At 56.1% G+C, this 23,412-nt stretch overlaps 2 protein-coding genes and 1 long non-coding RNA gene across 7 annotated transcripts; 2 read left to right on the top strand and 1 right to left on the bottom strand.

Annotated features, from left to right (window-relative positions):
- Window positions 1-801: 801 nt before the first annotated feature.
- On the top strand, window positions 802-20,220 carry Ppp1r16a (protein phosphatase 1 regulatory subunit 16A). 2 transcript variants are annotated; one of them, XM_077800521.1, is made up of 13 exons: window positions 802-956; window positions 12,143-12,412; window positions 12,787-13,072; window positions 14,314-14,384; window positions 14,455-14,600; window positions 15,986-16,089; window positions 16,159-16,283; window positions 16,381-16,506; window positions 16,590-16,665; window positions 16,744-16,873; window positions 17,026-17,191; window positions 17,476-18,172; window positions 20,157-20,220. In XM_077800521.1, the coding sequence occupies exons 3-12, from the start codon at window positions 12,814-12,816 to the stop codon at window positions 17,866-17,868; spliced, it is 1,596 nt and encodes a 531-aa protein (XP_077656647.1). In that variant the 5' UTR covers window positions 802-956; window positions 12,143-12,412; window positions 12,787-12,813; the 3' UTR covers window positions 17,869-18,172; window positions 20,157-20,220. The 2 variants fall into 2 exon arrangements, with proteins under 2 accessions (XP_077656647.1, XP_077656646.1); XM_077800520.1 differs by having other exon boundaries at window positions 12,143-13,072.
- On the bottom strand, window positions 10,227-18,845 carry LOC113197475 (uncharacterized). 2 transcript variants are annotated; one of them, XR_003302703.2, is made up of 4 exons: window positions 18,767-18,845; window positions 15,866-16,034; window positions 10,845-10,975; window positions 10,227-10,310 (listed from the first exon to the last, which is right to left on the bottom strand). It is a non-coding gene; the product is annotated as an uncharacterized LOC113197475 (long non-coding RNA). The 2 variants fall into 2 exon arrangements; XR_003302702.2 differs by lacking the exon at window positions 10,227-10,310 and having other exon boundaries at window positions 10,441-10,975.
- On the top strand, window positions 18,935-22,895 carry Gpt (glutamic--pyruvic transaminase). Of its 3 annotated transcripts, XM_026409813.2 has the most exons (13): window positions 18,935-19,082; window positions 19,167-19,316; window positions 20,240-20,405; window positions 20,540-20,629; window positions 20,707-20,815; window positions 20,942-21,075; window positions 21,182-21,425; window positions 21,581-21,660; window positions 21,735-21,871; window positions 21,969-22,143; window positions 22,246-22,401; window positions 22,471-22,583; window positions 22,654-22,895. In XM_026409813.2, exons 3-13 carry the CDS (start codon window positions 20,244-20,246, stop codon window positions 22,742-22,744), a joined length of 1,491 nt encoding a protein of 496 aa, XP_026265598.2. In that variant the 5' UTR covers window positions 18,935-19,082; window positions 19,167-19,316; window positions 20,240-20,243; the 3' UTR covers window positions 22,745-22,895. The 3 variants fall into 3 exon arrangements, with proteins under 3 accessions (XP_026265598.2, XP_026265599.2, XP_026265594.2); XM_026409809.2 differs by lacking the exon at window positions 19,167-19,316 and having other exon boundaries at window positions 18,936-19,082; XM_026409814.2 differs by lacking the exons at window positions 19,167-19,316; window positions 20,240-20,405.
- The last annotated feature ends 517 nt before the right edge of the window (window positions 22,896-23,412 follow it).

The following is a 23,412-nucleotide window of genomic DNA, read 5'->3' as shown; positions in this document are numbered from 1 at the left end:
AAGCTTGCCCCAGAGAGCTTCAGAGTCAGGGCACTAGCTGTAGTGGTTGGTGCTGATACCAAAGCCAAGGACCCCTAGACGTGCAGGAACCCTTTATTAGCATGCTAAATGGTTGACCTGCAGCATACAATGGGTATGAGGTGCCAAAGGCAAAAGGCAGGAATCAAGAGTGCACTGGAGGAGGGACTGGGGCTGAGGTGGGAGATGAACGTGGGGCACCACACTGCTCCAGCCACCCTCTGGTTGTGCTTTCTCACTACCAGATTCTCCCTTCAGACAGCATCTAGCTTTCTCTAGACTCCTATCACCTTGGCACTCTCGGGGCTCTCTCCTCGCTTCAGTTCCAGGACTCTCACTGAGGGGTCCTTGTGTCTCAGGAGGGTAACACCTATGGACTCTTAGCTCTACTTGACAAGGACGTTCTCTCTAAAAGTCTGAGGGTGTTCTCCACTGGTCCTCCCTTGCTGCCTCAACGGCGCATACCAAGGGCTCCTTCTAGCTGCTCTTCTCTGACACACACTTCTCTCTCTCTCTCTCCTGCCGTTTTGGCACACGCTCTTCACTCCGCCCACGAAGGCTCTGATTTGAGGGATAGACTCCTACTACCCTTTCTTCAAAGCCTAGCACGAATAGACGACCACCTCTCCGGATCATTTGGCCACTTGTCCTTCCCGCCCCACCCGAAATCAGGGGACGTTCGCGCCACCGCGGCGCCCACCAGCGCAGAGGAAAGGCGGTGCCAGCTGCGTGAGCTCCCCGGGCCCGCCTCGGGCAGCGTGACTCCACCCCCCGGCTCCCACGGGGCTCTGCGACTTCCGCTCGGGACCTGGAAGACCGGAAGTGTCGCGTTGCCATGGCGAGGCCGGCGCGGGGCCCGCCCCCGCGGCGCCTGAAGGAGCGCGGGGCCGCCTGGCCCGCCGCGGGGCCGGACTGAGTGCGCAGCCTGCGGGCCGAAGGTGACTCAGGGCGGCGCGGGGAGGGCGGCGAAGCTCGGGAGGGTCGGGGCGGAGGAGGCTGGCCGCCGCGGAGCGCCTCTGCGGCCCCGATCGGGCAGCGATTGCCCAGGGTCCGGAGAGGCTTCCGGAAGGGCCGCTCGCGGAGGCCACCAGTAGGCGTGTCCCATTTGTCCAAATGGCAGGTGTGGTTCTTGCAGCCTGCTGGTCATGTAGGCAGTACCTATCTGGGTCTTAATTTCAGATGTGGACATTAGGGCCACAGAAAAGAGACTTGTCCACTCTCGGTGCGGGCTTTGGAGTCAGGGGAAAGGAGAAATTGGAGCCACTCAGGGATTCAGGGGACCTCACTTGTAGGCGGGATTGTGGGCGACGCTTCGCGAATTGGGGTCAGGCATGAAGTACTAATCAACCCGCGAAAAGTGCTTCAGCTGATTTCGCCTCTGGCTGAACCAGACCGAAAGCTCGGGGCCTGGTGGGGTTGATTTCCACCGTTTCAAAGAGAAGAGGTGTGTTTGGAGTTATCCCAGCCTCAAGGGAGCCAGAGCAAAACTAGCCCTCCTTTCTTCCTGGTCCTTGTTTGGGATTCAGGCGGAGGCCAGGGTACCACGTCGTTCTCTCAGGCTCAGCAGTGACACCTCCTGGGGGGTCTTTGCTCCCCAGGTGTTTCCTGGAAGGACTAGGGTTTTCCTGAAAGATTCCTCTTGTCTGTGGCAGCCTGGTATCCAGAGTCCCCACTGGACCAACTCGGGGATCTCCAGCATAAAACTGAGTGGTCTGAAAGGCTGATGACTGCCCAAACCTGTACAAACCTTGGCTGCTCCGTGTTTGTCACTGTGATGGACAGCTTTCAGAGGCCAACTGCCTGACCCTGTTCCAAGTCTCCCCATCACGTTCAGTGCTGTGATGGACAAGCTTTAAGGAGGTCCGTTTTTCTCCTGATACCTGGGCTGGGTTTCCCCCTATTAGCTGGGGCCCACCTCCTGTCTCTTGAATAGTCTTCCTGGCATCCTCCCTCACCAGCTCAGGGTATGCCTGAACTTTGCTTTCCACCCAGGGTTGTCTTGGCTGGCAGGCCCCAAGAGAGGGGGCTCTGTGTCTTTGGGCTCAACTTTGGGTTCTGTGTTTTAGGGATTTCTGAATCTCTGGTTTGTTTCAATAGCTGGTTACTTGTATGTCTCTCCATTGCATGGAGCTTAGGAACTTCAGTCTTAGGCATCCCAACAGACTGTTTCAGCCCCTAGATTCCACACCTGCTCAGCCCCACCCCAGTGCCTGTGCCACATCTACCCATTGGCCAAGAGAAGACATCTGGGTGGCAGTTGAAGGGTCTTCTCTCACCTCTAGGCTTTCTTGGAACTACCTCCTTGATGTGCCTGGCACGTTGGTGTGCCTGGCACGTTGGTGTGCACAGCTGAGTGAACCTTTCCTTGTCCCATCCCGTGTCCCATTCTGTTTGTACCCCCAATGCTGGCACATGCAGTGGCTGTTCCCCTGTTGTCCACCAGTTATTGAGTGCTTCCTGTAAGTCAGGCATTGGCTGAGCTCTGAGGATACAGCAGGGAAGCCAACAGTAAGAGGCATGTCAGAAATTTAAATGTGTTGACAATGAGGTGACCATAGAAGACTGCTGAGGAAGACATTAGACTTGATCTGAGATGCCAGAAGGAGCCACTGATCCTAAGATTTGGTGGGAGAACTTTCCAGATAGAAGCAATAGCTTCCATAAGGTGGGGTGAGGTTGACAGTAGGCAAGCCTATTCTGTAAATATCTCGGGTTTGACTTTATCACCAAGCCACACCTCCAACTCTAATCCTTTTAAACTTTGTCCATGCTCATAGATGTGTGTGTCCTGGTAGTTCATGGTGGTTTTAATTTGTACTTTTCTACGTTTGAAGGGTGTTGAGCATCTTTTCATGTGCTTTATTTGTATGTGGTGCTGAGAATCGAACCCAGTGCCTCACAAGTGTCAGGCAAGTGCTTTACCACTGAGCCACAGTCCCAGCTCCTTGGCTGTATATCTTATTTCATGAAGTGTCTGTTCAAATCTTTTGCCTGGAAAAATGGCTTGTAGGCCCCTTATGTGGAGGTACATGCGTGTAATCCCAGTGATTCAGGAGGCTGAGGCAGTAGGATCAAAAGTTTGAAGCCAGTCGCAGTGGTGCACGCCTGTAATCCCAGCAACTCGGGGGGCTGAGGTAGGAGGATGAGAGTTTGAAGCCAGCCTCAGCAGATTAGCGAGGAACTCAGCAACTCAGCGAGACCCTGTCTCTAAATAAAATATATAAAAGGTCTGGGAATGTGGCTCAGTAGTTAAGCGCCCCTGGGTACCAAAAAGAGAAAAAAAAGTTTGAGGCCAGCCTGAGCAATTTAGTGAGACCTTGTCTCAAAATAAAAAAATAAAAAAGGGCTGGGAATGTAGAGCATGCCTGGGTTCAATCCCCAGTGTGAGGTATGTAGGGGGAAATAATTAGAGAAATGGTTTGTCTTAATAATCTTTTTTGGTGATACTACAGATTGAACTCAGGTCTTATGCATGCTAGGCAAGCTCTCTGCCACTGAGCTGCAGCCCCAGCCCATTTATTTTAATGCAGGATCTTAGTAAGTTGCTCAGGCTGGCCTTGAGCCACTTGTGTTTGTGGGACTACAGGTGGCTGTTGGGCTTCACTCTCAGCTCAGCTGGTTCCTAGTTCCCTTCCTTCTTTTCTTTTCCTTATTATTTTCTTTTACAGTACCGGAAATTGAACCCAGAGACACTCTACCACTGAGCTGCATCCCCAGCCCTTGTTTTTTATTTTTATTTAAAAATCTTTTTTTGGTACTGGTGATTGAACCCAAGGGCACTCGAACACTGAGCCGCATCCCTAGCCCTATTTTTTTAAAACACTTAAAAAAAATTTTTTTTATAGCTTTGTTTTATTTTACTTATGTGGTGCTGAGGATTGAACCTAGGGCCTTGCATGTGAGAGGCGAGCGCTCTACCGCTGAGCCATAACCCCAGCCCCCCCAGCCCTAATTTGTATTTTATTTAAAGACAGGGTCTCACTGAGTTGCTTAGCACTTTGCTGTTGCTGAGGCTGGCTTTGAACTGGAGACCCTCCTGCCTCAGTCTCCCTAGCTACTGGGATTATAGGCAGGTGCCCCTGTGCCTGGCTGTCTTTACTCTTTTTTGAAGTACTTGTACTTGAGGTTTCTCTATGTTGCCCAGGCTGGCCCTAAACACCTGGGCTCAAAGTATCCTCTTGCCTCAGCCTCCCAAGCTGCTAGGATTACAGGCATACACCACCACGCCTGGCCAGTGTCCCAACTTCCGCACCCCATAAAGAATGTTGGGGTTCAGAGGAATCTGCTTGTGTGCATGTCTGTCTCTGTCTCTGTATATGTGCGCATATATATATGTGTGTGTGTGTGTGTGTGTGTGTATTTTAGTTGTTGATGGACCTTTGTTTATTAATTTATATGCAGTGCTGAAAATCAAACCCACTGCCTCACACATGCCAGGCAAGTGCTCTACCACTGAGCCACAGCCTCAGCCTGGAATCTGCTCTTGTACACATCACAGGTCCCCTTTGTCATGTTCCTGATTTTTTAAAACTTTGTCATCCTATGTATTGTGCTCCTCTATGATTTTTTTTCCCAGTGACCTTGGGGGCTATCTCTGCTCTGCCAGCCCCCACCTTTCTTCCATCCAGTTTATAGGAATTTGCTGAGTAATCGTGAACTGTCTTCCCCGGATGTCCCCCTTGTTCTTGCCTTGTTTGGATGTCGGTCATCTAGACTCCACAGGTCTCCTGTTCTAAGGATTTGAGTATCCCTGACTTCTGGGATATTCAAATGCCTCTTGTGTCCACAACTCCCAGGCCTGAACCATAAGCAGCAGCCCTGCTGCCAGATAGATGCTTGACTGCTGCCCTATCTTGACTAGGCTCATTCTCTGAGGGGGAGTAAGTTTTGAGCCAGAGCAAACCCAGGGTTATATATAATGCTGTCTCCTTCAAAGCTCACTTTTGTGATTCTGGTTTCCTCACTGTTGTACTTGGGAGACCTTAGTTTCCAGATCTATATAGTGCCGGTCATGGGGCATTAGAGCCCCAAGGCTAAATGAGGCTGCTCAGTGGAGTGGTGCCTGTGGCCCTGGCTTCAACTAAGTTTATTTGCAGGGGCTGCTGGAAGTCTTCCCTGTCTTGTTCTCTTTCTGGGAATCTTGGCTTTTATCTTCAGTGCTCATTGAGTCTCTTTTTAAATGTAGATGTCTCTGGCTGCCTATCTGCTTTCATTTGGGCATGTCTTCTGACACTTTTCTGTGAGTTTATTAGATGTGTTTTGGAGTCATGTGGCAAAAGGAAAGGAAAGTGAGAAGGGAGATTTAGAGCCTGCCCTGACTTCTGGGGAGAGCCCCCCACCCCACCCCTGGAGACTCCATTGCTGACAGATGCTGCTGCTAGAGCTCACAGTTAGTCTGGTCAGACCCGCATGTGTTTCACGCATAGCTCTGCCCCCAGGCCAGAGTGGGCTAGGAGCATGGCCTGCATAGATGTATGGATGGCGTGGGTCCTCCTTCCTCACAGGGTGGTCAGCAGGCAGTTGTTACTGAGCTAAATAACATTTCATTTTGTAGATCAAAAATAGCGGAAGCCCAGTGTGGTGGCTTAGCCTGTAATCCCAGCTACTTAGAAGACTAACAGAGAATCACAAGTTCAAGGCCAGCCGGGGCAACTCCGCAAGACTCTTTCTCAGAATAGGGGGTGGGGAGAAGTACTGGGGGTGTAACTCAGTGGTAGAGCACCTCTGGGTTCAGTCCCCAGTCCTGCCAAAATAGTGGAAGGTTTCTATTTCATACTGTTCTGCTAAGTGTCATGCCAAGAGTACATGAGTTCTGAGGTGTCGGTGGTGCAGAGGGGGTGGAACCTGGGGCCTTGCACACTTGGGATCTTCCTGCCTCCACCTCCTCGGTAGCTGGCATGGGCCTCCTCACCTGGCTGCCTCCTTTTGATCTGTGTGTGTTAATTATTTAGGGAGGTGAATAGCAGTCTATCTCTGCCAGGACTTGTGCCCTCTCTCCTTGGGCACAAGGAGCCCTTTGCTGCTATGCTGACCTGAGTGACCTGAGTGACCTTGTCACTCTCATTGTGTTTTTGCCCAATTGATCGTCTGTCTTTTTTTATTATTTATTTTTTGGTTAGACACAATACCTTTATTTCGTTTATTTTTAATGATTTTTATGTGGTGTTGAGGATCGAACCCAGGGCCTTGCGCATGCTAGGCGAGCACTCTGCTGCTGAGCCCCAGCCCCAGCCCTGATCATCTGTCTTTTGATCTTGTAGGATTTTTTGTTTTGCTTTTATAATATAAACTTTGAAAATTTAATTGGATTTATAAGTTTCTGGGTTTTGTGGCAAGCTTAGGAAGGTTTCCCACGTGCTGGGACCACAGAAAGTTTTCCTTTTTGTCCTTCTTGTACTCCTGTAGCTTTGCTTCTCTCAACATCATGTGTGTGCTCTCTGGAGTCCATCTTGGTGTGAGAAGTGAGGAGGGCCCTGCTGTTTCCCAGGAAGTAAGTGCTTCTTACTCTGGCACTTCATACCTAGAGTCCTTCCCCATGCGGCCCAGTGGACCTCTGGTGGCTCTGTGGGCTTTGAGGGGCTCTCCCTGCTGCCCTGGCTCCCCTGAGGACCACCTAGGCTCTGTGCACACCGTACTGACCACTCCTTTCTAGATGCAAGTCCTCCTACTCGGGACCATTCCATCTGCACTTCCTGGCCTTTTCCTCACTGTGGCTGCCCATTGCTCCCCAGTCTTGCCTTTTATCATTTCCCTGGACTGTCCTCATGTCCACTCCTTGCCCCATACTTTTCCTCTTCATCCTCTGGCATAATCTGATCATGTCATGCATTCATCTGAGAGCCTTCTTGGTTGGACAGAATGCTGTACTGTCCACGCAGCCACCGAGCGGCCTTGGTTCCCCTGCATCCATACCCTTTGTGTAGCACACAGCACATGTTCTTTCTCCTCCTGGCCCTGACCTTGTCCCTGTGCAGTGGCTCTGTAGCTCTCCTTCGCTACACAAAGACCACCGAAGGTGGTCTTCACATGGTCCAAGTGCAGCAGTAGAGAAGTCCTTTCTTCCATGCCCTGTCCCCACTCATTCATTTCTTGTTTTACTTTTTCATGTTTCTTATGCATAGATAAGTGTACAGGCTGGGGTTGTGGCTCAGTGGCAGAGCGCTTGCCTAGCACTGGGTGTGAGGCACTGGGTTTGATCCTCAGCACCACATAAAAAGAAATAAATAAAATAATGGTATTGTATCCATCTACAACTAAAAAAAAAATAGATAAGTGTACTTTTGTGTGTGTGGGGTGTGTGTGTGTGTGTGTGTGTTGCTGTACCACTAAGCTATATCCTCAACATTCTTTTCATGGGGCTGGGGATGTGGCTCAAGCGGTAGCGCGCTCGCCTGGCATGCGTGCGGCCCGGGTTCGATCCTCCAGCACCACATACCAACAAAGATGTTGTGTCCGCCAATAACTAAAAAATAAATAAATATTTAAAAAACAAAACAAAACAAAACATTCTTTTCGTGTGTGTGTGGGGGGGTAACAGAGGGTTGAACTCAAGAGCAATCAACCACTGAGCCACATCCCCAGCCCTATTTTATATTTTATTTAGATTAGAGACAGGGTCTCACTGAGTTACTTAGCACCTTGCTTTTGCTGAGGCTGGCTTTGAACTCATGATCCTCCTGCCTCAGCCTCCTGAGCTGCTGGAATTATAGGCGTGCGCCACCTTGCCTGATGCCAGCACTCTTTTTTTTTTTTTAATATTTTAAATTTGTAGATGGACACAGTACCTTTATTTTATTTATTTATTTTTACATGGTGTTGAAGATCGAACCTAGTGCCCTCACATGTGCAAGGCAAGCACTCTACCACTGAGCCACAACCTAGCCCTTGATGCCAGTACTCTTTATTCTTATTTTGAGATAGGGTCTTGCTAAGTTTAATGAGGCTGGCTTTGAACTTGCTGTCTTTCTGCCTCAGCCCTGAGTTGCTGGGATTAGTGGTGTGTTTCACCATGCCTGGCTTCCAATAAGAGTTTATTTAATTAATCCCCTTTGATAGACATTTAGATGCTTTTCTGTATTTTATGTCATAAATTCTGCTACATTGAGTGGCCAAGATGGCACTTCAGGTACTTCACAATGAACAGCTTCAGGATGAACTTCACAGAGCAGTGCCTCTGGAATACCCCAGTGATGAGCCCTGGGGATGGCCTGCACTGCCTCCCACATCCACAGTGATCAGAGTGACCATTTGTCCTTCACTGCGTGGGGCTGCCCATGGCCTCAGGGTACAGGCCTTTGAGCGTAGAGCTGCCTCCTATGGGTCCTCCTCCCCAGTGGCTAAGCAGGCGTCATGTGGTTCGCTGAGACCCCCAGGCACAGTTCTTGTGGCACTCTGCGGGCCCCTGCACCTGGTGCTCACATGTTGCAGCCCCTCTCCCAAAGCACTGCACTCTGCCTCTTGTTGACAGATGCGCGCTATAGACATTGTTCTACAGAATGGCTCCGTGTCATTGACTGTGTTTTTAGTACTGGGGATTGAATCTAGTGGTGCTCTACCAATGAATTACATCCCAGCCCTTTTTATTTTTTATTTTGAGACAGGGTCTCGCTAAGTTGCTGAGGCTGGCCTTGAGGTTACGATCTTCCTGTCCCAACCTCTTGAGTCGCTGGGATTACAGGTGTGCTCTACTGTGCCTAGCCATGATTTACTTTTCCCAGAATGATGGGCATCTAGGGAGTCTCCCATTTTTTTGCCATGATAGATATTGGTACAAACAATATGAACTCTTCTGGTTGTGAGTTACGGGAATCAGTTCCAACAAGCACAAGCGTCACAGAAATGTAAAGTCCCCCAGAATTGGACTGAGGGAGGCAGGCCAGGATGCCAGGCTAGCCATGTTGCTTCCTGGGACTCCTGTGCTGGCTGCCCAGTGCTCTCTGCTGCCCACTGTGTGTATGCTTTCCCCCATGGTATGCAGCCACAGCAGGAGGACTCTCTTCCTGCCTCCCTGACACTATCCTGCCCCCCTGACACTCTGCCTGATTTGCTTTCGGGCTTCAGGGGGTGCTCCCAGAAGGGCTGTCAGAGGGGACATTTCAGGCCTGGGGATGCACTAGCACCCTTGAGGTGTACCTGTATGTACCCTGAGAACAGGAGCCTGTAACGAGTGCCCCAGGCTCTTCCCCTTCTTGGCACTTCTCTGTAGCTCCCAGTGTCTTCTTTCCTTCTGCGAAAAGAGTGCACCTCCACCTGCCTCGTCCCTGTCTCTGGACAAATAAGGTGACTTGTGCTTCACAGCCGTCAGACTCTGGGCTCTCGCTGCACAGTGGGGGTCTTGAGGTGGGTGTGTGAGGCACGTGGTGGAGCAGTTAACAGGGCAGTTCTGGGCTAGGTGTGGGCATGATGGCGAGGACCTGCTGGAGGAAGGCTGTGGCTGGGGGCAGGGTGGGGTGGTGCTGGGGGTACTAGGCCAGGGAAGTCAGGTCACCCTAGAACCCTTGGAGCCTGGGCTGTGTCTGGGTGCTGCCTTGCTGCTGCCCCATGGTGCTCTCTGCAGTCTAGGGGTGGCTCAGTGGTGGGAGGCTGAGAGGTGGGGATGGGGCCAATATCCATCTGGGAGGCTACTCCCCACGGGGTTCCACTCTTCTGTGCAGCTTGCCTGGGCTTGGAGCTGAGAAGTAGAATAAGTCAACCGGATTATCTGTCTGACACTCCAGGAGGCCTGGAGACAATCTGTGGTGTGGTAGCCATTTGCTGGGCTTGCCCACTTTGAGGTTGGCTTCTGGAGGATGGATAGGCAGGCAGCATCTAGGGGAACTCGGGTACTGAGCTTATAGCTTTCCTGGGTGGAGGTGGGTGCTGGACACCCCTGAAAGGTGACTGTCTGGGGTGGGTGCCTGCACGGTGGGCCTGGGCCTCCTTGGGCTCTCTGGGCACATCCTTTCAGAGGAAGGAGTCAAGCAGGGTAGGGACCGACCCTAGCTCAGGTGGAGACTGTGCTCAGTCAGCCTCCAGCAGAGAGCTCAGCCAGGTGGGTGCATCCAGGGGTGGGGACTGTTTTGGGGAGCCATATGGGGAAAGGCAGAGCACCCCATGCTCACTCTCTTCATAGCAGCCAGAGGGTTCATGCTGCATCCTGAGGGGGCCTCAGAATGAGAACATTAAAAGTCAGCTGTATTCCACTTGAAAAATGGTTGTTGCCAGCATGGTGGCCACACTTGTGATCCCAGCTGCTCAGGAGGCTGAGCACAAGGATTTCAAGTTCCAGGTCAGTCTGGGCAATTTAGCAAGTCCTATTAAAAAAAAAAAAAAAAATATATATATATATATATATATATATACACACACACACACACACACACACATACACAAATAAATATGTAAATATTTATTTACTTATTTATTTAAAGGACTGGGGTATAGCTCAGTGTTAGAGAGCCCCTGGGTTCAGTCCCTAGTCCAATATACACACACACAAAAGAAAGTGGTTGCTGTCCTCAGATTATTTTTCTTCTGTAGGACAACAGCATCAGATATCTTTATATCAGCCAGGCTTGGTGGCAAATGCCTGTAATCCCAGTGGCTTGGTAGGCTGAGGCAGGAGAATTGCAATTTCAAAGCCAGCCTCAGCAACTTAGTGAAGCCCTAAGTAATTTAGCAAGATTCTGTCTCAAAATAAAACATGAGAAGGGCTGGGGATGTGGCTCAGTGGTTAAGCACCCCTGGGTTCAATTTTGCCAGTGCAAAAAAATATATATATCTCTTTCTACCCACTGATGGGATGGGTGTGGCTATTTGATCAGGTGGTCTTGGATCATCTTCTTTACCTTCATTGGACAGAGGTGGGGCAGGCAGGGCAGTGGGCCTCCCTCTTGGCTGTGACCTCTTGGGGCAGACTGGGGCCACTTCCCTGGCAGAATCCTGATGACAGAGAGATGCAGGTCCCACCTTGTCAGCCCTGTTGGGGAGGAGGATATCTACCATGGGTGGCAGCAGGGAGGACTCTGTCACATGGCAGGGTCTGGAATCCTTGTCCTTATGCTGGAGGAGCTAGCAGGGTACCTGCAGAACCCAGCCTGGTTGTCCTGAGTAGGGATGCTGGACCTGAGAGGGTGACAGCGGGCTGGGGAGTCTGGGCAGGGTGTTGGGCTGGCTTACGTCAGCCCTGGCTGGCCCTAGCGGTCTGCAGAGGTGGCCAACTTTGGAGCAGGCTGCTCACAGCAGAGTTCACGGAGAGCACACCAGTCCAGGGCTAAGGGCCCTACTGGTTCTCTCCCTAGGAAACTCAGACCAAGCTCACAGGGGCTAACTCTACCAGGTCAGACCTGTCAGAAGGGACCTGGCCAGCCTAGTGTCATCTGGCGTGGCAGTCCCCTTCAAGGCAAAAGGGGTGTGTGTTGAGACCCTTGTTGTATAAACTGGCTAGAAGAAAATGGGTTTAGTGTCTAGGTTGCCGAGAGGCCTGGTTGTGTGGAGAACAGGATTCTGGGTCAGCCGCCTCTGGGCAGTGTGTGACTGTGCCTTCTGAGGAACAGAGCAGTGGGTGACCATACCTTGTGAGGAATGGGGCCAAGATGGGCACTCCAGCAAGGTCATACCTCGAAGCTGACAGCCTAAGATGTTGGCCTGTTGGTCCCTGTAGACCTCAAGCCAGGTCGGTCACCTGTGCCTGTAACCATGCAGCCCAGGTTCCCAGATGGTTGGAGTATTGGCTGGCCAGGTCAGGGAGCCTGGCAAGGAGCAGGAGGCTGGGGAGCTGATCGCTGGCCGAGATCAAGGAGGCAGGGCGTGAACTCAGGGACTCAGGGGCAACCTCTGCCCCACACAGCACACAGGGCTGGCTGGCTGGTCATGGGCAGGGCTCCTGGCTCTGCTCCCAGTGGTGTACCTGGGCAGCCCCTTCTGCAGAGGGTGGGTCGGGAGCCTGAGGTGCCCTTCATTCTGCCTTTCCTAAGTGTGAGAGCTGAGCAGCCCCCCAAGGATCATTGCCCTGCACTGTGTTCCGCAGGCAGAAGGTGGGCCCCACACAAGGCAGGACCCCAGGGTGGCCGGGAGTGGTCTCATCAGAGCCTCTCTGCCCCACCCTCTGAACTGGCCTTGATGTGCTTCCTTGTTTGCTCTTCAGGTGTATGTGGCTGCCCAAAGGGGAGGCTCCCCTGAAGACACACTGACAGGCGCCCTGTGTCCTCTGTACCCTGGCTGCCTAGGGCTGACCTTATGTGGCCCCCCTCATTGGTCCTGCTGTGCCGACTGGAGCACCATCAGGAGGGTGCAGGCAGGGCCCGGCCATGACTGCTCCTTGACCCCAGCCAGGCTCCTGAGGCCTAGAAAGAGCAGAAGTTCCAAGGGGCTCTCAGGACCCACTGTGGATTGGCCCTCCCTCTCCCTTGGCAAGGTACCAGGAAGCTAGAGCTTTGTTATCTGGGTAATTAGCTTCAGACCCTGGACTGAGTCCGGCCAGGTCTTAGGGCTACTTCCCACAATCGGTGTACCCTGATCTCAAGAGGGAAGTGAGGTGCTGCCTGTCTAGAGACCCTGCTATCTGAGCCACCAAGGTGCCAGGCCTGCGTGGGACCAGCTGTGGTATCCTTACACGCCCTTCCGTCTTGGGCTGTGCCCCTCAGGGCTGCCTGGGCCTGTTCACACCCTCGCCAGGGGCCGAGGGCACAAGCCTCAGGAAGGGAATGCCCTCAAAGGTGTCAGTCCAGCCAGCTGCTCTGCCACTCAAGCCTGGTCTGACCCCCCTCCCCTGCACTGTGGTACCCCAAGCAGCCCTGTGGGTAGACACCCCCGACCATGGCTGAGCACCTGGAACTGCTGGCAGAGATGCCCATGGTGGGCAAGATGAGCACCCAGGAGCGGCTGAAGCATGCCCAGAAGCGGCGTGCCCAGCAGGTGAAGATATGGGCCCAGGCTGAGAAGGAGGCCCAGGCCAAAAAAGGCAGTGGGAAGCAGCTGCAGAAGGAGGCAGCTGGCCGAGAGCCCCCGAAGCAAGTTGTCTTCCCTCCCAGTGTTGTCCTCCTGGAAGCCGCTGCCCGAAATGACCTGGAAGAAGGTGAGTGTCCTTGTCCCAGGGTGGTACCCAATGGCACTCCCATCCATGTGGGTGTGGCCTCATCTTGTGTTGGGCTCTGGGCTGGGCCAGTGCCTGTCCAGCACTCTTGGGCTTTAGCCACAGGGCAACCAGGGTCTCTTGTTAGGACAACCCGTGCTGAGATAGCTGTTCTTCAGCAGAGGCCTCATGCAAAAGGTCCTGCTGTGAGGCAGGCCAGTTGTGAGAGGACCAGGCTGCGGGGGGCGCCCATCAGGGCCTGCAGAAGCATCCAGTGTATGGAGCTGAGCAGGCTGACAACTCTCACCGCCTCTTGTAAGGATGCTAGGCTGTGGGTGAGCTCCCTGGCCTCTGCCAGCTGTTCCCTGAGTTCCACCTCTGCTGAGTAGGGTGGTAACACATACTTCCAGTTGCAAAGAGTAGAGCAAGCTGACCCAGTACCCACACGGCTGACCCCTCTCGCAGCTGCCCTCAGTGTTCCCTTTGACTCCTTCCTTACCACTGGAGCCTTCCCAGCCTGATGACAGCCTGACCTTTCTGCAAGCCCCTCTTCCTCTCCATGCCTCATATTTGTAGCCCACTGAGTACAAGGCTCTGGAGTCTGGGGAGGGGACCTCTTGATTTTTCTTAAGGGCTCTTCCTGTCTCTTTTTGGGGCAGAGGTGAGGAGGAGTGGGCAGTGACTGTGCAGGAGCCCTCCTGAGACCTGGAGGCTGGGAGGGGGCCTGTAGAGAAGGGTGCTATGTGTGCCACAGGCCTGTCACAAGGAGCTGTGTCTTACTGCTGCATGGCCAGAGAGGACCCCAGGGACCTTGGCAAGAGCGTGGTCTGAGATGGGATTTCTGAAGGGGAGCAAGGGCAGGGACAGGCACTGGTTGAGGGGCTGGGCTGATCATCAGGAGGATCAGAGGAGTGTAAGCCCCTATGCTGGGGCTATACGCAGCTGCAGGGCTGGGAGCTAAGCGTGGAATTACGGGCCAGCTGTCTCAAAGGAGGGCCAGTTCTGCGGTCTTAGGGGTGGGTGTCATGATAGGAGAGGGGCTGGTGCTGCTGTGTGTGTGGCCTATTTGGGGCAGACAGACACCCCAGGCTCCTTGAGTCTGCATGCTTCCTGCCGTCTATACCAGTCTTCCTCTCCCTTCCCTGATCCCGGGGCATCAGTGTCATGGGCCCAGGTGGCCTTGGGCCAGGGATGGCGTAGGCCAGTCAAGGCCTCACCCAGACGTCACCACCCCCTTCTTACAGTCCGCCAGCTCCTCAGGAGTGGAGTCAGCCCCGACCTGGCCAATGAGGATGGGCTGACAGCACTGCACCAGGTCAGCCTGTGTGCGGGTGGGCAGGGCAGGGGCTGGCAGGGCTCAGGCCACTCAGGCTGTGTGTTTGCAGTGCTGCATTGATGATTTCCGAGAGATGGTGCAACAGCTCCTGGAGGCTGGGGCTGACGTCAATGCCCGTGACAGCGAGTGCTGGACCCCCCTGCATGCTGCAGCCACCTGTGGCCACCTGCACCTGGTGGAGCTTCTCATTGCCCGGTAGTGTCCATTGGGCCTTTATCATGGAGGGGCTTTCTCACAGATGGCAGCTCATGTGGCTACTCAGTGAAGCTGGCCAGGTCCTGGCTTCCTGTATCCTCACCTCTACCCATTCTGCTTGAGACCCCTGGGGGATAGTTTGGGCCCACCCGGTAGGCTGGACCACCAGCTCTGGATAGAGGGCCTTCTCATGGTCTCCCCTGAGAAATGCCATTCTGGTTAGTGTTGAGGGTAGAACTAATAAGGAGGTAAGGGGAGCAGAGAGGCCAGGAGGATGTGCGTGGGTATAGGTGAGGACTTTTCTCCAACAGGAAGGAAGGTGGAGTGGGGAGTGGTGGTAAGCCCTGTAACTCCAGCTACTTGGGAGGCTGCCACAGGAGGATCTCAAGTTCAAGGCCAGCCTGGGCAACTTAGATCTTATCTCAAAGATTAAAAAAAAAAGTTTTGGTGATATTGGGGATTAAACTCAGGATCTCATGCTAGGCAGTCATTCTACCACTAAGCTATATATATCCCCAGCCCTTTAAAGTAAAAAAAAAAAAAAAAAAAAAAAAAAAAAAAATTAATAAAAGGACTGAGGATGTAGCTCAGCTTTTTCCAAGGGTGGACGTGGCTTTGGGTTCAATCCCTAGTCTCTCCCCCCCCCCCCACACAAATAAATAAATAAATAGGACTGGGGATTTTACTCAGTGTTAAAGCACATCGGGGCTCAGTCCCCAGTACTGGGGGATGGGAGGAGGATGGAGCAGAGGAGGTTGGTGGCCTCCTCAGGTTCAGGAGCCTGTCCTTCCTCCCCCAGTCCTGGGCCTCTCCAGTAGATCACAGATCCTTGTGTGGGTGACTGGCTGTTGCCATCACACACAAGTGCCTCCTCTGAGTGGGGCAGTAGCCATGCAGCAAGCAGGCCCCCAGACTCCCCTTGGAGCTGGTGACAGGCTGCAGGTGGGTTCCAAACCTCAGGCAGCCCCTCTGTGTCCTTTGCTCCCCTCAGCTCCCCTTCCTCCAGGCCTGCTCCCCCTGATCTGTGGGCTCAACATCAGCAACTGCTTGGCTTTCTTGCTTCACTTCTCCCTGGGGTCCCCAGAGTGCGGCGTACCTCCTGCAGGTGTACCCTGTATTTACAGGGGATAGATGGGTGCCTTGGGCCTTGAAGCCCAGGTGGGTAGACTGCAGGATGGCCTGTCTGCCTTAGGAACAAGATCCAGAGCTGAGGGGCTGCCAGATGAGCCCAGAGGCTTCCTCTCCCAACAGCAGCTAGAACCTACGTGTCCTCCCCCGTCTGCTGGCACTTCCTGAAGGCAGTCCGAGGCTCAGGGCTTCTGCACAGGGCAGACTTGCTGAAAGGGGGCTGGGCAGCAGCTCTCACCCGTCCGTCCTCCCTGCAGGGGTGCTGATCTCCTGGCAGTCAACACTGATGGGAACATGCCGTATGACCTGTGTGAGGATGAGCAGACACTGGACTGCCTGGAGACTGCCATGGCCAACAGGGGTGAGTGTGCTGTGCCTGCCTGTTCAGGGTGGGCCTGGGCGCTCCATCTCTGAGCCTGCTGCTCCACAGGCATCACCCAGGACAGCATCGAGGAGGCCCGGGCAGTGCCAGAGCTGCTCATGCTGAATGACCTCCAGAGCCTTCTGCATGTTGGAGCTGACCTCAATGACCCGCTGGACCATGGAGCCACACTGGTGAGGACTTGGCCATGTGGAGGGGGTCTGTTAAGGGGCTGGGGGCTTGTTGGATGGTTGTGGGACTGGGATTCAGGGCTGGGTGGCCTGCCTGCAGCTGCACCTGGCCGCCGCCAGTGGGTTCAGTGAGGCAGCTACCCTGCTGCTAGAGCATGGAGCCAGCCTGAGCGCCAAGGACCTAGACGGCTGGGAGCCACTGCACGCTGCCGCCTACTGGGGACAGGTGAGTGTGGTCAGGAGCAGATGGTGAGCGGGCTCTTGGCTGCGGCTCAAGCCCTCAGCAGTCCCCCACTGGCTGGCCTGCAGGTGCACCTGGTGGAGCTGCTTGTGGCAAACGGGGCCGACCTGAATGGGAAATCCCTGATGGATGAGACACCCCTTGGTGAGCTCCAGGGCTGCCTCCACCTGGTGGAAGGGACAGGCAGGGAGGGCCCCTGTGACGCTTGTGGTCATCTCTCAGATGTATGTGGTGATGAGGAGGTACGGGCCAAGCTGCTGGAGCTGAAGCAGAAGCAGGATGCACTCTTGCGAGCTCAGGGCCGTCAGCGCTCCCTGCTGCGCCGCCGCACCTCCAGTGCAGGCAGCCGCGGGTGAGCTCCCCCCACAGTCCATCCCCAGCCCCCACCCCGGCTGTGCCTCAGGAGGGATGGGATGTCAGCCTGCAGGTGGAGCTGCCAGCAGAACTAGGCAGGGTCTGAGGCTGTGTGTCCCCTCTCACCTCCACCGCACCCCGGCCTTCCAGGAAAGTGGTGAGGCGAGTGAGCCTGACCCAGCGCACTGACCTGTACCGCAAGGAGCATGCCCAGGAGGCCATCGTGTGGCAGCAGCCACCACCCCCAAGTCCAGAGCCGCTGGAGGAGGATGAGGACCACCAGACAGACGCAGAGCTCTGGCTGCCCCCCCCAGAGGTGAGTCCTGGCCTTGTGCTGCCCACCTTCCACATGGCTTTGGCAGTTGGTCCTAGGCTGTGACCTGGCATCAGTATGTGAGTTTCCCATTCACACTGGTCCAGTGTGGAGCTGGGAGGACCAGTGACCTTGTGCTCCTAGGTGGGCCATGCTCCTCAGGGCTGGGCTGTTGTCCCCCTGCCCCTCACGGTTGTTCTTCTACAACCGTGTAGCCTAGATCCTGAGGCCAGGGCCAGTAAGAGGAGCTGCCTCCTGACAGCCTTGGGCCCTGATTCTGCCCACAGGAAGATGACCCTGAGGGGGCCAGGTCCCACAATGGCCGAGTAGGGGGCCCCCCAGGGCGGCACCTGTACTCCAAGCGGCTGGACCGGAGTGTGTCGTACCAGCTGAGCCCGGTGGCGAGTACCACCCCAGACACCCTTGTCCGGGACAAGGCCCACCACACCCTGGCCGAACTCAAACGCCAGCGAGCTGCTGCCAAGCTCCTGCGACCACAGCCTGAGGGGCCTGAGGGGCCTGAGGGGCCTGAGGGGCCTGAATCTGGCTTGTCTGCTGACCCTGTGTCCTCCCAGCCGGACTGCGGCTTCAGGGCAGGTGGGGACCCACCCCTGCTCAAGCTCACAGCCCCATCTGAGGAGGCCCCGATGGAGAAGAGGCCCTGCTGCTTGCTCATGTGAGGGGCTGTACCCATTTCCAGGCCAGCCCGAGGCTTGCCCTGGAGGCCCACTCTCAGGGTGTGCCCTGGAACTGCAGGTGGGCAGACACCAGAGTCTTCCCCAGCTTCTGCCCCTCAGGACAGTGGACTCTCTGTTGGGGATGGACTTTAGGCAGAGCCGTATCTGCAGGCATCTGCTGCAGAGTGTTTGTCCTGTGACGCTTGATAAAGGGGTGTTTGTCGTCAAGCCTTCCAGTGTCTCCGCTGGGGAGGGGCAGGTGGTGCTGCTCTACAGGTGCCGCCCATGCCCACGAGCACTCAGGCCTGTAGGTGCACGCTGGGGCTCGCAAGTGGAGGCCTGGCCCCTGTGTGGGAGGGAGGCCCAAGGGCCATTGGGCAAGAAGCCTGGCCTTTACCCACACCCTCCCTGCTATATTCGACTTCCTGGAAGCACTGTTAACTCTTTGTTTTCCTGAGGGCAGTAGGGTACTTTAGAAGGAAGCTCTTTTCGGGCCAGAGCTGAGGGGGCCCATACCAAGGGGCAGGAGTCCTGACCTGCAAAGAGAGGGAGTATTTTTTCCAGGATTCCTGGGCCAGAGCCAGTAGAGCAAAACTGGCACGGCCAGCATCAGGCACTTCCCAGCGGCAGTGGTTCCCCAATTCGTGGCATGTTGCCCTGATCCTGGGCCCTGGCTGCCAACTTCTGCTTGGGCTGGTATAGGTGACAAGCACTTGGCCACTCAGGCTCTGAGCTGGCTAGATACAATGTGTAAGGATGAAGGGGCCCCTTAGGGGCCTCAAGCTGGAGGGCTGAGGGCACTGCCCGATCATCTCTCTGTCCACAGTAGGCAGCCCTGCATGGCCACCAGCACGGGGTGGTATGAGTTTAGGCTACCCTCCTCTCCTTACTGGGTACTGACCTGGTCTGCTCAGTGTCCAGGGCCCGCCTGCCCTTCTAGCATCTGTGGTTGGAGGGTTGCTGCCCTTAGCAGGTCTGGGGGGAGGGCCAGGGGCTAGCTGCTGGTTAAATTTAGTGAGTGGGGCGGTACCTCTGCCTAAGGTCCACCTACCACCACAGCTGCCACTTGGGCCCTGATGCCAGAAGTCAGGCAGTGGCTGGCTCTGACTGGGGCCGGGCTCATATTAACCTGTCCTCTGATGTGAGGGCCAAAGGAACAGGCCTGTGAATTGGGAGGCCATTGTGGCAGCAGAACTGAGAGGTGCAAGTTGAGAGAGGTATGTGTGTGTGTCTGTGTGTCTGTGCGCGCGCGCGTGCGTTCCCCACTTAGAACTCCTGGTGGCTTCTCTCCCAATCTGCAGAAGCAGAGGAGCCAAGGCTCCCCTCGGTCTAACCAGCTGCTACTGCCCAGCTCAGAGGACTGGCTTCCTATCTGTCAGTTCACCCTTGGATCTGGCTGGCCTGGCAGCCTGCAAAGGCCAACCCTGGGAATGGCCTGCGAGCCTGTGGAGGTGGGGTTCTGGGGGCCTATCGCAGTTTACTTCCTGCTCTCTCCGCCAATCAGGAAGGAGGGAAGGTGACAGGCTACCCCTCCTCCCCAATGCCTGGGGTGTGGCCCCAAGGGCAACCCCAGGCTAATGTGTGTTGAAAGGGTGTGAGGGCAACCTGGGGCAAGGGGTTCGAGGGTCCAGGGTTGGCCTGCCCTGTCTCCAGCCCTCCTCCTCCCTCCAGTCCCTTGCAATGCTGATCAGGGACCAAGGTCCAGCTGCAGTGTTCTTGTAGTCTCTGGGCCATGGCCATTGCCCTGGTGGAACTCAGAGTCTCTATTCCTCACTCGTCCCCCCCAGCCCCCCCCCCCAGCATTCCTAAAGCCTGGCTGTCACCTAGGAGACAGGTCTGTCTGCTGGCCTAAGAAAAGATGGGGGTGCCAAGAGGGCTAGGCCTCAGCAGTGCCCTGCTGAGGTAAATCCAGTGGCTACTGGCTCCAGTCTCACCTTAGGGGTCACCCCTACCCAACTCTGCCAACCTCTCAGGTCCACCAGGCCCAGGCATTGAGCCCTTCCCTCCCCCAACACCAAGGCCGTCTCTCCCTACCCCCCATGTGGGTCTCCTGCTCTCCTGTCATGGGGACACTGGGCGGGCACTGGGACTCACCCCAAGCCCCGCCTGCTGCCTCACCCACGCCCTCTGCCTCCCTGGGGCAGAACTGTGCCCAGACCATGGGGTGGAGCCCAGGCAGCTCCAGCTCCTTCAGCCCTTTCTGTCCCTTTCACTGGAGCCAGCAGGCTGCAGTGAAGCGGGTGTCCTCTTACTCTGAGCTCCCTGATTCAGGCTCCTTCTCCCATCCTGAGCTCCCAAGCCTGGACCCTGCTGCCCCCACCACCACCTCTGGGCCTGCCACCTCCTGAGCCACCTTCCTGCCTGATCTGAGCAGAGTCATGGCCTTGAGAGTAGGTGACCAGAGCCGGGCTGCAAGGAATGGGCTGAGGGAGAAGGTGCTGACCCTGGACTCCATGAACCCATGTGTGCGCAAGGTGGAGTACGCCGTGCGTGGCCCCATAGTGCTGCGGGCCTTGGAGCTGGAGCAGGAGCTGCGCCAGGTAGGGTCCTGAGGCCCTGCTACCCTCCTGCTGCTCCTTTGCTACTAGATCAGCCTCTGGCCCAGTGGCACTTGGGACAAGGGCTGTGGGGGTAGCGGTGCCCCATCTGGCTGCCTTCTCCCTTTCCCTGCCAGGGTGTGAAGAAACCCTTCACTGAGGTCATCCGTGCCAACATTGGAGATGCACAGGCCATGGGGCAGAGGCCCATCACTTTCTTCCGCCAGGTGAGGCTCCTGTACTGCTTGTGTCCCCTTGTCTCCAGCCATCAGTGTGCCCTGACCTCATCATTCCGTCCGCCCAGGTCTTGGCCCTCTGTGTCCACCCAGATCTCCTGAACAGCCCTGACTTCCCCGAGGATGCCAAACAAAGGGCTCAGCGCATCTTGCAGGCATGCGGGGGCCACAGCCTGGGTGAGTGCTAGTGCCAGACGGGGACCAAGCCCCAGGAAGAAGCAGAGAAGGGTGGATCTCTTGGGAGGGTTGCGGGAGGACTAGCCACTTTCATGGGTCTGCTCTGCTCTGCTTGCCGGGGTCCAGGGGCCTATAGCATCAGCTCTGGCATCCAGCTGATCCGTGAGGATGTTGCACGGTACATCGAGAGGCGAGATGGAGGCATCCCTGCTGACCCCAACAACATCTTCCTGTCCACGGGTGCCAGTGATGCCATCGTGGTAGGCTGGGCCAGGGCAGGACACAATGGCTCTGTGGTTCCACAGGGCAGCGGATGGGTGCAGCCCCTTGGCCCTGCCAACACCGCGCTCCTCACCCTGCCCACAGACAGTGCTGAAGCTGCTGGTGGCTGGGGAGGGCCGCCGGCGGACAGGCGTGCTCATCCCTGTCCCGCAGTACCCCCTCTACTCGGCCACTCTGGCGGAACTGGACGCGGTGCAGGTGGACTACTACCTGGATGAGGAGCGCACTTGGGCACTCGATGTGGCTGAGCTGCGGCGCAGGCTGTCTCAAGCACGTGACCACTGCTGCCCACGTGCGCTCTGCGTGATCAACCCCGGCAACCCCACCGGTGCGCCGCTTCCCCGCCCCACCTACCCTGATCCCTCCAGCTGCTGCATGCTCCTAGGCCTACCACGAGGGGTCAGTCAACCCCACTGTCCAGATGAGGGCAGGGGTGAGGTGGTGGGTGCCCGCAGTTGACCCTGGCCGCGCTGCTGTCCCCAGGGCAGGTGCAGACCCGGGAGTGCATCGAGGCCGTGATCCGCTTCGCGTTCGAAGAGGGACTCTTTCTGCTGGCTGATGAGGTGTGTACAGGGACGCGTCAGGGAGGGTGGCTGCGGGTCAGCGGCCGGGCCGCGTGACGACAGCGCCCCTGCAGGTGTACCAGGACAACGTGTACGCAGAGGGCTCGCGGTTCTACTCCTTCAAGAAGGTGCTCACCGAGATGGGCCCACCGTACTCCACGCAGCAGGAGCTTGCCTCCTTCCACTCAGCCTCCAAGGGCTACATGGGCGAGTGCGTGTGGGCCGGTAGGGGGTTCTTGGACTCCAGCCACTTTCCCGCCCTCTCTTCCCTGCTGGGCCTCGACCTTGACGCCTGCCCTACCTGGCAGGTGCGGGTTCCGCGGTGGCTACGTGGAGGTGGTGAACATGGACCCTGAAGTGCAGCGGCAGATGCTGAAGCTGATGAGTGTGCGGCTGTGCCCGCCTGTGCCGGGCCAGGCCCTGCTGGACATGGTGGTCAGCCCGCCAGCACCCTCTGACCCCTCCTTTGCGCAGTTCCAGGAGGTGAGGGAAATGAGGCCAAGGGCATCTGGCGAGCCAGTTGGGGAAAGGATTGAGGGCTATTGTGTCCCTGCCATGCCCTGATTGTCCCCTCCGTGGCTGCAGGAGAGGCAAATGGTGCTAGCTGAGTTGGCGGCCAAGGCCAAGCTCACGGAGCAGGTCTTCAATGAAACTCCTGGCATCAGATGCAACCCAGTGCAGGGTGCCATGTACTCCTTCCCTCGAGTGCAGCTGCCCCCCCGGGCGGTCCAGCTTGCTCAGGTCTGGTGGGGCAGGGCAGGGTGGGGCGGAGGCCTGGGCATAGAGCTCTGACCGCCCTCCACACCGCAGGAGCTCGGCCTGGCCCCAGACATGTTCTTCTGCCAGCGCCTCCTGGAGGAGACAGGAATCTGCGTGGTGCCCGGGAGCGGCTTTGGGCAACTGGAGGGCACCTATCACTTCCGGTGAGACCAGGCCCACACAGCCTGCCAGTGCCTGCTGTGCCCCCTTTGGCTCACAGCTTGCCCTTTCCAGGATGACCATTCTGCCCCCCCTGGAGAAGCTTCGACTGCTGCTGGAGAAGCTGAGCCGTTTTCATGCCAAGTTCACCCGGGAGTACTCCTGAGGCCACCACAGGGACCAAGCTGGGCTGCCTGGACTGACTGTGCCCAGGGACCTGGTGGTCTCTGGACCCCTGAGAACTTGCTGCTGCCCCTTGGGGGCTGGGCATCTCTCTCTGCCAGTTCCTAATAAAGCTGAGTGCGGTTATGACTCTGGAGGGGTGAGCCCCACTTCCCTGGGGGATGACTCCACCTTTGGCTGCCCCGACTACCTTCAGTGCAGGCTTGGGGACCCCACTTAAGGGATACCAGGGCCCATCTTCAGGAGCAGTGGTCAAGGTGGGCTCCCAGAGAAGGACCCTCCTGTCTAGTGTCCACCTGCTAGTCCTGGGCACAGCACCTCAGTGGGCTGGCTCTCCATTCCCTGGGTCTGACAAGTCACATAAAAATCAGGTGATGGTACCAGTAAGGACAGGCCACCTGTGCCTCCTGGGGCAGCCCCAGATCCGTCAGGGAGGAGATGAGTCTTGATAGTGAATCACAGGGGCAGTGGCACCAGAGAACCCCCATCAGAAAAAGTAGCCTTTTCTGAAGGAGAAAAAAGGTGTGTACTTCACCCCTACTCTTCCCCTGCGGGCAGGAGGGGGCTGGCTGGGCTCCCTCCTAGTGGGGAGTGACAGGGCTCAAGGTGGCAGTGCCCACCTGGGTTCTGCAGGAGGAGGGGGAGATCCTA

This window comes from Urocitellus parryii, chromosome 7 (genome assembly GCF_045843805.1).
Source record: "Urocitellus parryii isolate mUroPar1 chromosome 7, mUroPar1.hap1, whole genome shotgun sequence".
Lineage (NCBI taxonomy): Eukaryota > Metazoa > Chordata > Mammalia > Rodentia > Sciuridae > Urocitellus > Urocitellus parryii.
Note: the sequence above shows the minus strand (reverse complement) of the source record. Positions and strands in the feature narration are given on the sequence as shown.